At 42.2% G+C, this 13,845-nt stretch overlaps 1 protein-coding gene across 1 annotated transcript; it reads right to left on the reverse strand.

The window, feature by feature from the left end:
• Positions 1-628: 628 nt before the first annotated feature.
• gbp (glycogen synthase kinase binding protein) lies at positions 629-2,500 on the reverse strand. The gene has a single exon (XM_088327535.1). It carries the CDS (start codon positions 2,373-2,375, stop codon positions 1,866-1,868), a length of 510 nt encoding a protein of 169 aa, XP_088183661.1. The 5' UTR covers positions 2,376-2,500; the 3' UTR covers positions 629-1,865.
• Positions 2,501-13,845: the final 11,345 nt, after the last annotated feature.

Here is a 13,845-nt window from a genome sequence, read left to right on the forward strand (position 1 = left end):
TAATTGAAAGTAATCCAGTTAAAGTAACCCTACCCAACCCTGTCAACGAGTGATTTATACATATCAATCACAAGCAATTTGTAAAAAGGATTTTATCATTAAACAGACAGTGGTCATTTCAATTATTCCTAATGCTAATTAGAAATCAGATTTCCTATACAATGGCAATGAGCCATCACTGGTAAGTTACTTTCAGAAATGGTCCGTAGGCTACTCAGGTAATCCAAGGCCCTGCTAAGCGTTTTAAATCTTTGCCCTGCTTATGTAAATTAGATTTTAGATTTCTGGAGTATTCTAAATCCTATTTTTGTTTGAGTTCACATGCATTCCGTGCTGGTGTTATGGTAACTCCCTTTCAGCCCGAGTATGACGAAATACTCATTGCGGAACAGCAGCAGCAGAGGGAGCTGCTGTAAACTATCTGGAAGACCCTGCAAAACATGTTGTTCTCCCTTCCACATAGACCCAAAAGGGGAGGAGGTGTTTCGAGTGTTTATAGGCTCCTAATGAACATGTGTCCGCTTACTCCACGTTGCACACTCAGACACGTGGAGAAAGTGTCTTCAATGACACACTTTCATCAATTGACTAACAAGGCGTTCCCGGAAGTCAAGTAGACAAAAACAAGTTTGGAAAAAACAAACTGTGTTTATTAAGACAACCAAAAAAAGGGGCCCTGAAAACTCAGGAACATTATCAAGATACTTCGTTACGAAGCAATCGTGCATTTTTCTTGACACGGAGCACAGATAGAAAAAAAAAATAATCACACAACAGAACTCCTCATCGGAATTCTGGAGAGGTGAAGAGCACCACAAAAGTGTTGTCACGTGACCGCGGACCACACTTCCCCCTTTACAAGCAAACAAACAGACCTAAGTAATAGTGTGAAACGGCCTTGCTTTTCACATGCACCCCAACCCCCCACTATCCTGCATATTTGCCCACCGGGATCCCCTTTCAGAGGACACCTAGAGGCTTCCAACCACAAGAGACTTTTTGTTGCCACGTTGCTTAGAGTAGGAAAAAAAACTACTTCCCATAGCTTTGTGCCCCAACCTAATGCAGGAACAGCCACTGAATTTAAAGACTAATTCAATGACTCGGAATGTGGGAGGAAACCGGAAACTGGGATTCAAACCCCGTACCACAAAACTGCGAGACAGTCATGCCAACCACGTTTCTACCATTGTATGTAGAAAAAATGCTGTATAAAATCTGTATACATGAGGTTTTTGGTGATGAAAGTAGCTGCTCCGAGTGAAGTCACATGAAGAAGGAAAAAAAAGTATAAAGAAGGTACACACTTGTTTCCTGTCTCGAGTGTAAACAAAATGGCCACATGCATACAACACGAAATCAGCCTTTCTTCCGCGGTAGTTTATACATGTAGGAGGTGAGTAGAGCTAAAAGTGTGAACTCCAATGTTTAGGTTTTGAAAGTTAGGGGTTAATGGGGGGAAACAAAAAATGTCGTGTTTACAAGTGGGGGCTTTTTGAGTTGACTTGAAAATGGCGTCCATTTTATACTAAGATCACGCGTAAAAATAGCCCACGTGAAATGCGAGGAGAGGGGGAGAAACTTTGTCAAAAATGAGAAAATGTCGGGGTTTCTGAGCTTTCAAAGACCCTCTACCCTCGCTATGAGTGTTGGAGAATTTCAAACATAAACAACACGGCTCATTAGCCGAGCGGCTAGCCTGGGAGCTAACCGCTGACGCAATGGAGCCCACCTTCGTTCCATATCAAAGTAAAAAGGAGGAAACGCGGGAGAGGAGAGAAGACAATAAAGCTACCATTCATGTCCAGTTGGATTTAAAGTAAATGAGGAGAACCGAGGGCGTGGGAGTCGCGTTTAAAGCCTCGTCAGCAATGCACGTTGTCCGCCGCCTGAGGGAAGTCTCCACAGTCCGTCCCCGAGAACTGCAGTCGCCTCACGGCTTCTTTGATCAGGTTCCCCGACAGGATGAGCTCCTGGAGCAGGCGGTGCGGATCGTCCTCATCGGCGTGAAGACGCTTTTTGTTCCACGGTTTGATTTGGTCCCAGTCCTGGTCGTTGGAGCCGGGGATGTGGTATGGACTCGCCCGACTGCTTCCGCGGTTCCGCAACCGCATACAGCAACCTTGCCGCTTGGGACCCGGCGCCCCCGAGGTGGCGCTGCCCACTCCTCCGCCGCCGACCACGACGACCCCCGCCGGGTTGACCACGCCGCCGGTGCCGAGTCCATGCAAGCAGGCCGTCTTCTTCGGGTGGCTGCCGCTATTGTTGTGGAGCTGAAGCGCCTCGCCGATCTTCGTCACCAGCGCGTCCACTTCTTTGGAGTCGACGGTGACGGATTGCTCCAGAAAGATGTAGTTTTCTTTTCGACAGGGCATTGTGATTGCCGGTGGGGTTTGTTGTTGTTATGGTCGTGGGATGAATGAGTGAGGCACCGCTCCTCGCACCTCTCCTCCGTCCTCCTTCTCGCCACGCCGCCAACCTCCCAACAAGCTTGGTTGATTTGTAAACAATGGATGACGTGTGAAAAGGGACCTACCAAGTCTCACACCCAAAGGGGGTGCTACCGGTTTCCACTATAATAAAACCACCAGATTCTTGTTAGCAAACACGCAACACTCTTTCAAACTTATTAAAAAATCGAAAAAAATCTCATCTTAAATACTTCTGTCCTAACAACACTAAAAAATCATTAAAAAGCACGCATATATTCTCCATCCCCCCTTGCCGCGCTTCTGCGTATGGACTCTTCTCGTCAAATAGACGTTACATAACTCGAGTCCTAACTGCTTGTCAAGGGAAACCAAACAAAGCACGTTTTCGAACAAACGATAAAGAGACGCGGGAAACCGTTAAATGTATCAATCTGACTCTTTTATATTGTGTGTACTATAAAGAATGACACATAACACTAAATCCGTCTTTTTCCAAATCACTTCATCCTGTGAAACAAAATAAACAAACAGGAGTGCTTGGGAACACACGTGCTCTTGTACCCTGCAATAAAATTGTCCATTTTTGGAAAATGAACACTAATCTAACCTAATGTTGTATACGAAAGCATGTATTAACGATGCTCAACTCAAAGATCCCTTGTGGTTTATTTATTCAATATGCTTATCTGCAGGGTTGGGTAGGGTTACTGTAACTGGATTACTTTCAATTACTTTTGGATTACTCCAATACCAAATATGCTAATAAAAGACAAAAGAAACTAAATATGAATAAAATGACTAAATTTTGTGCAGGCTTGGGGAGTAACGGAATACATGGAACGGCAAAAATGATGTTGGCAAGCTGTTTGGATTTATTTTCCTTTTGTTTTAGTCGCATTTTATGTTAGTTTTGCCGGAGATCAAAGCCAGGAGAGAAAGCTTACCACGTGTTGTGAGTCATCATTTTATTTATTTAGTTATTTTGTCTTTTATTAGCATTTTGGTATTGGAGTAATCCAAAAGTAATTGAAAGTAATCCAGTTAAAGTAACCCTACCAAACCCTGCCTTTCTGCTTCTATCTTACTTTTAGCAGAGCTGTTCGGGGCAGCACACATTAGGTTTGAGGAATGGGTACAAAACACTTTAGGTAGAAGGAATAGGGTTGAGGGTGTTGGAGTTATTTAATGCTCTTCACCACAGTTTTTGTTAGTGTAGCAAACCTCTCTCTAACCTACTAGTCTGGCCCATGAGAGAATGTTTGCTCTATCATGTGGCCTTGAGTTAAAATGAGTTTGACACCCCTGGTATAAAAAATACCTTGGCTTTCAAATATACAACTAATGTAGCTGCATCATATACAAATAAATCAAATACACCAGCTGGTGGATGGAATACTGGCATACGGCATCATGGTGTGATATGCTAGGTGCACGGAAGCAAACAGAAAAACCTCACGGAGTCATCAACTCAGTCCAGAAAATAATCGGCTGCTCCTTGCCTAGTCAGAGGGACATTGTGCTACCGTAGCAGAGCCAACAACAGTACTAAGTACTCTTCTTGTGCAACAAGGACAGTACAAACATCTTCTTTGTACCTTTATCTCTTTGTTTTCTTAGTCCTCACTGTAAAATGTGGAACTGGAGTGCCACGTCCAATTTTGTTGTCACAATATATTCAACCCATGTTGTAACAATGACAATAAAGCTATATTCTATTCTATTCTCACCATGGCCACCAGTCTTAGAGACAGTTTCTTCCCCAAAGCCATCACCATCCTAAACAAGCACACAACACTGAAAGTAGATATTGCCAATGAATAGGAAAATGTACATTCAGATTTAATTTATCTATTCTATTTTTTGCACAGTTTTGCTGCAAATGTCATTGCAGTACTTTTCATAGCACTATTTTTCTGATGCACTTAGGTCAGTCAAGTACTAACCTTTGGATATTGCCTATCTTTCCTAATATTCTTTAATATTCTTTTTTTTCTTTAAAGTCTTTGTTTATTTGTTTATCCTGAAGTGCCTCCCTTTTCAACAGTGTACACAAGGTTGTCCTCATTTGCGGGGTTCAAATTCTTTTTTTTTCATATTTGGCACTAACAAGAACACATTGAACCCAGAGGTTTTATCTTTTCCCCTTGTTGTCGTTCCAAAACAAATAAAGCCAAAAGCGATTTTTCTGTTTTTGTTTGACCGTGCATTTTTAGTTGAACAAATCAACAATACTTAGTGTAATACATTTAATTATCATATTTTTTGTTGTACGTTTAGAAAAGCAAACTTTTAATGCTTGTGTTTTGATGTTGTGGCACCATGTGTGAGAATAACATCTATTTAATCTTCTTAAAGGAGCTGTATGGGATTTTAAATTTTGCTACTCTCTTCTGCCAACTCCAGGCTTCTATCGTTATTGCAGCCTCAGTCAGCTCATTCATGATGCGCGTGCAAGTATGTGCGTTTCTTAGATGCGCCAAAATAAACTCTTCTTTAGCTATCTTTCATGTTTCTTGTTGTTTGGGATGGTGTATGGACTCTACTTGAAGCATGCCCTTTCTTACTTTCACTATTTGAATGCTACACTGACAAATCAAAGTGAAACCCTGCGGGAACGAGCATGGCGTGTCACAGTTAACAAGGCGCCCAATTGGCCCCGCCCGTGTGGTGCCAGCTGCAGTTTGTTGACAAATTGGCTTCCCTTCTGTTTAAGCTCAGTACTCTCACCCTCACTTTGTCAGTCCGTCAACAAACCTCTGCCCCGCAAGATGTGGATTTTGACTCTGTCCGGTTTCCTGCCTGCGTTTCCTGTCTGGTATCGTTCCCGTCTGTTTTTGTCCTGTTTATTATTATCTCCGGTTTTCGTTCCCGTATATTTTGTCCTGTTTAATTTCGATATCCTGTTTTGATATCGATCCTGTCTGTCCCGTCCTGTCTGGTATCGACCCCATCTGTCCGATATCTGCTCGGGCAATTGGTATTGATCTCGTCGGCCTCTGACTTCCTGTCATTCCATGCCAGACTGCTGCCTAACGTGCATGACTCTCCATATCCCGTAAAATAAAAGGCTTCTGTGAGAAACGTCACGCATTTGGGTCCTGTTCCGGTTCATGACATGGCGTCACTCTCCAGCTAACCCCGGCCTCAAATCCTCAAAAAGAATGTGTTCCGCCCTGAACTGCTCTGTTCAAAGATAAAAGCAGACGTGCGAAGTGGAAAGTAAAGCACAAGGGGTCTTTGAACTCCATTTTTAACTCATCCTTAATAGAGGAAATGTTTAGCTTTCAACTTTTAAGGACACCTCAAATAACACAAAGCTGCATTAAATTATTTCTCCTTTATCTTTATAGGTCGACCATTTTCTTCATATACATAAAAGCATCACATGAAGAAAACCATATCAAAAAGCTACCAGTAAGTAAAGAGCACTGCATGACTAAGAAGTAGAAATTACACTACTACTACTTGTTTCAACTTTGGGGATGTGGCCAGAATTGAACCTTTTTAAAATGCTTCTTTAAAGAACCCTCTATCCATCCATCCATTTTCTGCACCGCTTATCCTCAGTAGGGTCGGGGGGTTGCTGGAGCCCATCCCAGCTATCTTTGGGCAGTGGGCAGGGGACACTTTGAACTGGTTGCCAGCCAGTTGCAGGACACACAGAGACAGACAACTCACTCACTCATTTACACCTCGGGACAATTTGGACCGGCCTATTAACCTGACGTGCATGTTTTTGGAACGTGGGAGGAAACCGGAGTGCCCGGAGGAAACCCACACAAGCCCGGGGAGAACATGCAAACTCCACACAGGAACTCTGCCACACAAGTGATAACCACTGCTCCGCCGTGCAGCTTGAAGAACACTCATTGGCAAGTATTTGTAATGAAACTGAACGTTGTAAAACATTCTATGGAATGAGATTAGACACGGCACTCCAGGGTAAACATGTAATAAAGACTTAAAAAAAAATAAGGTGAAATATTGTAGGAAAAATAGGCAATAATATATACAAAGCAGTGCTTAGAGACTGGCCCAAGATATAATAATAGTGCAATGAAAGAATAGGACACCATAACAGTAGTGCAATGAAAGAATAGGACATCATAACAGTAGTGCAATCAAAGAATAGGACAGGAAAAGCTGCGGTCAATCATTCATCGCATCCACTACACAGCATTATCTCCAGACAGAAGATCAGTTTCAACGACAGACTGCTGTCACTGTCTTGTACTACGGACAGACTGAAGAGATCTTTTCTTCCTCATGCCATGAGGCTCTTTAACTCTACCCGGCAGAGTAAAAGCCCACAGTAAACCACACCACCTACATTGCATATTACCGAATCTTATTGCAATATGTATTCTGTGTAGCACTATTTAGTTATTCTATATAACACGCTACAGTGGGCATTTGCACGTCACACTGGGTATTTGTATATTGTATTCTTTTTGCTTTATTTGGCGGCTGCGCATGGATACATGCTTGCGGCTAGCTCTCCAGCTAATCTTCTATTTATTGCCGTTCTCTTGTCTTTTTTGCTTTCACTTTTGGACACATGTGTGGCCAAAAACACTTACAGTAGGGACGAACTTATTCGGTTGGGTGGGCGTCTAAATTTCGATTTTTCGGGCACTTTTTATACCGCCCATGATATACCGAGCGAACTTCAAAGAGACCCGGCATCCTTGTGGACAGCTATTCCTCTTAATAAACGTCGCCGACGGCGCCGTAAAGAAAGGACACAGAAGCGTGGTTGCCGTGCGGGTAGATGTGTGAAGCGTGTGAAGTCCAAGCAGCAAGATGGACGCGAGGATGGACGCGAGGATGTAACTAATTCCACCATTCATTCCTCGCCGGACAACCGACGCTTTAAACTCAGCGCTCACGAGCGGCCACAACGCCGGGAGCTTTTGAAGATCTCGACAAAGACTACAAAGAGTTCAGCTAAGTCAAATGATTCAGCAAAGCTGAAATTTGGTCTGTTAAATATTAGATCGCTTGCTCCAAAAGCTTGACTTGTTGATAACATTATTCGTGATTATAAACTTAACTGTATGGGTCTTTGTGAAACGTGGTTACGCCCGGATGAGCACTTAGCGCTAAATTATGCCTCTCCCCCAGACTACGAGAGTAGTCATATAGCACGCACGCTGAAAAGAGGTGGTGGTGTTGCGCTAATCTCTGAAAAATCGCTCAAATTTAATACACGTACCTCTAATAATTACAAAACGTTTGAGGCTCTTGTGATGCGGTCCCCTCAATTGTCAATTGATGTAATAACTATCTATCGTGCACCTGGGCCATACACAACTTTCTTAGACGAATTTGCTGAACTTTTGTCTGAACTAGTAACCTATGCAGACAAAATTATAATTATGGGAGACTTTAACATTCATATGAACTCCCCACACAGTTCACTTACTATTGCGTTTAGTTCTCTAATTGATGCATTTGGTTTTACTCAACTGGTTGACTTGCCAACCCATAAAAATGGGAACACGCTAGACTTGATTCTGACTCGAGGAGTTTTAACCTCAAACATTATGGTTCTACCGTGTACTACTGTTATCTCTGATCATTATTTAGTGACATTTGAGGTGCTAACTAAATGTAGACTTAATAAAGCTGAGGGATTTAGCGGACGCAATATAAGCACTGGCACAGTTTCTGAGCTCTTTGAACTCCTTCCTGGAGCAGTTGCGTCCTTTCCTAAATACAATGGCTCGATTGACTCACTCATGAATGAGTTCAATACCACCCTGACTAGTGTGCTGGATTCAATAGCGCCCATAAAACTAAAATCACGTCCTAAAAGACGCACACCTTGGTTTACTGATGAAACTAGAGCCCTTAAAAAAGAATGCAGGAAATGGGAGAGAAAATGGCGCGCTACCAAGCTTGAGGTTTTCCATCAAACCTGGTGTGACAGCTTGTTAAAGTATAAAGCGGCCCTTGCCTCTGCAAAATCGGCCTACCTTTCGAAGGTGATTGCGTCTCAAAAGAACAACCCCAAAGCCCTTTTTGACACTGTAGCATCGCTTACAAGGCAACAGGCTATCGCAGACAGTTCGACACACTCTGCTCAGGACTTAATGGTCTTCTTCACTAAGAAGATTCAATGCATACAGGAAGAAATTGCAAAAGATATTGTTAGTACCACACGTATTAAAGGACTGAAATTTACAGATGCACGACAGGGTGGCTGCCCTGGGAAAATGGCCGGTTTTAGTGAACTGTCACTTGATGATCTCAAACAAGTGGTGAATGCGGCCAAACCGACAACTTGCCAGTTCGACCCTCTCCCAGGTTCACTTATTAAAAGTCTTTTTAGCGTCCTTGGGCCTTCAGTTCTAAATATTATAAATACATCACTCTCCTCAGGTGTAGTTCCAGCAGCTTTTAAGTCCGCCGTTATTAAACCCACACTGAAACGACCCAACCTTGATCCAGAAATATTAAGTAATTACAGACCTGTGTCAAACCTACCTTTCCTCTCTAAAGTACTCGAAAGAGTAGTGGCACAGCAGCTGAATGCTTTCATATCGGAGAATAACCTTTTTGAATCCATGCAATCTGGATTCAGGGCTAACCACTCTACTGAGACAGCTCTGATCAAGGTAACAAATGATCTCCTAATGTCAATGGATTCTGGCGCTTCATCACTTTTGCTCCTACTGGATCTTAGTGCTGCTTTTGACACAGTGCGCCACAATATCCTACTAGAACGGTTGGAAAAATGGATTGGTCTCTCAGGAGCCGTCCTCTCGTGGTTCAAATCTTACCTCTCAGATAGGACGCACTGTGTTAAATATGGTGAAACGACATCTGAGCCCTTTAATGTTACCTGCGGTGTTCCGCAGGGTTCAGTGCTCGGCCCTCTACTTTTCAACATTTACATGCTTCCATTAGGTGATATTATTCGCAAGTACAATATCAGCTTCCACTGCTACGCAGACGACACTCAACTATATCTTCCGTTGGAGGAATCTTCCACACTAAACTGTGGAAATTTGGAGGCCTGTCTCACTGAGATAAAAGAGTGGATGTCACTCAATTTCTTGCGTCTTAACTCTGAAAAGACCGAAATGTTAGTCATTGGTCCTTCTAAATGCCGGGACTTATTCGCAAAAACTGCTATGAACATTGACAAATGTCACATCACACAGAGTGACTCAGTTAAAAATTTAGGTGTCATATTTGACCCTGATCTATCCTTTGAGATGCATGTAAAGCAAATTACTAGAACTGCCTTCTTCCATCTTCGCAACATTGCTAAAATCCGTTCAATACTGTCTCAGTCTGATGCGGAAACAATAATTCATGCATTTGTTACCTCCCGTCTCGATTACTGCAATGCACTACTCTCCGGTCTCCCGAAGTCCAGAATCAAGTCTCTTCAGCTAGTACAAAATGCCGCAGCGAGGCTTTTAACTAGGACAAAAAAGTACGATCACATAACACCGATTATGGCTAACCTGCATTGGCTCCCAGTTAGCCAAAGATGTGACTTCAAAGTTCTCTTAGTATTGTACAAAATCATACATGGACTTGCTCCCTCTTATCTTTCAGATCTGATCTGCCACTATGTCCCGGTCCGAAGCCTACGATCTGAGAGTGCTGGTCTTCTGATGATCCCGAGAGCAAAGAAGTCTTCTGCTGGTTCGAGAGCGTTCTCCATCCGGGCACCGGTGCTGTGGAATGCTCTTCCCCCTGAGATTCGATCTGCAACCTCAGTGGAAATGTTTAAATCTAAACTTAAAACTCACTTCTACTCCATTGCATACGAATAACCTACTCCTCTTGTCGGTTGAAAATAGTTTGTGTAATATAGTGTAACAATCTGTGAAGCCCTTTGAGACTCTTCGTGATTTAGGGCTATACAAATAAAAATGACTTGACTTGACTTGACTATTGTTCTCAGCTCAGGGATGCTGCTGGAAATGTGAATTTCCCTTCGGGGATGAATAAAGTTATCTATCTATCTATCTATCTATCTATCTATCTATCTATCTATCTATCTATCTATCTATCTATCTATCTATCTATCTATCTATCTATCTATCTATCTATCTATCTATCTATCTATCTATCTATCTATCTATCTATCTATCTATCTATCTATCTATCTATCTATCTATCTATCTATCTATCTATCTATCTATCTATCTATCTATCTATCTATCTATCTATCTAGATATCTATCTATCTAGATATCTATCTATCTATCTAGACATCTATCTATCTATCTATCTATCTATCTATCTAGACATCTTTCTATCATAACAGTTGTGCAATGAAAGAATAGGATATCACGGTTGGGTAGGGTTACTTTAACTTGATTACTTTCAATGACTTTTGGATTACTCCAATACCAAATATGCTAATACAAGACAAAAGAAACTAAATGGGAATAAAATGATGACTCACAACACGTGGTAAGCTTTCCCTCCTGGCTTTGATCTCCAGCAAAACTAACATAAAATGCGACAGAAACAAAATGAAAAGAAATCCAAACAGCTTGCCAACATCATTTTTGCCGTTCCATGTATTCCGTTACTCCCCAAGCCTGCACAAAATTTAGTCATATTATTCGTATTTAGTTTCTTTTGTCTTTTATTAGCATATTTGGTATTGGAGTAATCCAAAAGTAATTGAAAGTAATCCAGTTAAAGTAACCCTACCCAAACCTGTAGGACGTCATAACAGTAGTGCACTGAAAGAGTAAAACATCATTACAGTAGTGCAATGAAAAATTGTGCTATAACATTTAGCTGCAACAAAAAATCCCAAATAAGTCATATCAGTTTTGCTGGTTTGTTTAGGGTGATGATGGCCTGGTAGTAAGTGCACAAATTAGCATGTATTCAGCGTAGCATCCACACCGACAATAAAAGCGTGTGTGTGTTGAGTCCATGTGTCTGTGTGTTGCAGTGGCGAGTACATGGTGTTCAGTTGTGCTTTCTCAGAAACACCACCGTTAAACCTGATGCTCCAGTCAATGACAGACCTCCTCTCCATATAAGGAGCTACGATAGCTGCCAACACGTGGCGGGACGAGCCAATCAGAAGGCCCCATGTTGCAAACTTCCTGCATGGCTCAAAGGCAAGTCGCAAGTAAGATGATGGTGGGGGTTGCAGACCATGTGGTAGGGAAGGCTGCAGCTGGGAGTGGTACCAAAATATGTTGGAAATGAAAGTCAGCGCCAGCTACGGGATGAAGCCAAACATTATGCTCGAAGAAGCTCCGTCACATTTTAAAACAACCTTGCTTTGAATGAGGAAGCAAAAACCGGCTTTGCAGTTTGACTTTTACTGGAAATGTTGACACAACAAAATTTTGTAACGGATCAAAAGAGTCTGTTTCCGTGACCCAAAAAGTGTTGGAACACAAAAACCCAAGTCCATACTTGATAACCGCTCTCAAAGTTTGATCATGCCGACTGTTGTGCAATACTCAGTAGTAAATAGGACAGGCTCATACTTTTTGGGAATACTTTCATGCATAATATTATATGATCGTGGCAAATACAAATGGAGTTGTTGGTAGATTAGCATGTGCTCAAAATGAAAGCTCATTTTAAAATTGTGTAAAGAATTTGTTGCACACAGCGCAATACGCAACATTGTGGTGTGAGTCCATGGTAAAGTCCACAGTCAGGTTACCAACCCTTTTAAAAAGAGTGGTACGACCATTTGGGCATTGACTCTTGTAATTTGTTTTATTCTTCGATAGCATCCATCTATTATCTGCACCGCTCATTCTCAGTAGGGTCCCGGGGGTGCTGGAGCCCATCCCAGCTATCTCAGAGCAGTTGGCAGGGGACACCCTGAACTGGTTGCCAGTCAGTCGCAGGGCACACAGGGACAGACAACCATTCACTCGCTCATACACTCCTAGGGACAATTTGGACCGGCCAATTAACCTAACATGCATGTTTTTGGAATGTGGGAAGTGCCCGGAGGAAACCCACGCAAGCACGGGGAGAACACGCAAACTCCACACAGGAGGTTCGATCTCATGACTTCAGAACTGTGCCGCACACGCGCTAACCACTGCTCCGCCGTGCTGCCCTGTTCAATACAATCATTGATAATTATTGCAGCAAAAACAATCATATCACAGGAATAATCAGGAAAAAGATTTTTTATCAAAATGCACCAGTATTTCAATTTAAAGGGACAGTGTGAATTATTTAGCACCTCCCTGTGGTTAAAAAAAAACGTAATTCATCAAAAAAAAAAACAATATCGCTCTAAATAATAAGCAAAAGTACGATTTTTCTTTTTACTTGTCGGTTGAGAAATGAGCGTTTATTTGACATAACACGACACTCACTTATAGGGGGCTGACAATTGTCGGCCATCTTGCTGCTAAGGGTACCCCCGAAACCAAAGACTTTGTGAAAAATTACAATAAAAACAGTGCGCTTTGAGTGTCCACAGTTTATATTCTTCCATGTGTTTTTAAGCACTCGTTTTCCGTTGCATGACTCAAAAAAAAAAAACATGAATACACAACGTCCCTTTAAATCTCAATCAGTGTTCTGGTTTTCGAAGTGATCCTTGAAATAGCATTCCTTAAAACAGCATTCCTAGAAAATCACCTTGTCTCCAGTGAGATTTGTGGGATCGTCATGGCTTGCCGGCACAGCATTGTTGATTCTTTATCAACAGCAGTTCTAATAGCAGATAAATAATAAAAAATGTTGGAATCCTCTGTAAACTTGTACCACAACGTTCTTGTATAATAAAAACAAAAGCGCACAACACTGTGGGGTGACCATATGCTGGAGCCTCAGGACTTATAACTTGAATTATTTGTTGTGGAGGATTTAAAAGATCTGAAATAGTCTACGTGTTTTTAAATGAAACATGGGACACCCGCAATATTGTGGAGCAACAAACACTATATTGGCATAGTTGAAGTTAAACTATCCTATGGGAAGTAATTTAACACATAATCATGTTTGCACACAACATGGTGGAGCCACCACAATTGAAGAGCATTCCACAGCACCGGGGCCCGAATGGAGAGTTCTGTTGGTATTATACAAAATCATGCATGGACTGGCTCCCTCATATCTTTCAGATTGAATTCCCCCCTATGTTCCGGTCCGGAGCCTTCTCTCTGAAAATGCTGGTCTACTCGTAATCCCAAGAGCCAAGAAGGTTCGAGAGCAATCTCTATTCGGGCCCCGGTGCTGTGGAATGCTCTTACCCCTGAGATTCGATCTGTTACCTCAATGGGATTACCTCATGTGCAGTCCCTTCTCAAGGTTTCTTCATTTTCCTCATGTTGAGGTTTTTGAGTTTTTCCTTGCCCTCATGTAGGTTTTAGATCAGGGGATGGTAGAATAATGGTCTGTAGTTTGCAATAGTCCGTGGTCTGTGCAGCCCTTTGAGACTCTTT

The sequence above is a fragment of the Urocampus carinirostris genome, chromosome 2 (genome assembly GCF_059441175.1).
Source record: "Urocampus carinirostris isolate Australia breed hairy pipefish chromosome 2, RoL_Ucar_1.0, whole genome shotgun sequence".
In the NCBI taxonomy this organism is placed as follows: domain Eukaryota; kingdom Metazoa; phylum Chordata; class Actinopteri; order Syngnathiformes; family Syngnathidae; genus Urocampus; species Urocampus carinirostris.

Excerpts from the sequence above, each read along its gene's own strand:
- gbp (XM_088327535.1), bottom strand. The coding sequence starts at position 2,375 with ATGCCCTGTCGAAAAGAAAACTACATCTTTCTGGAGCAATCCGTCACC.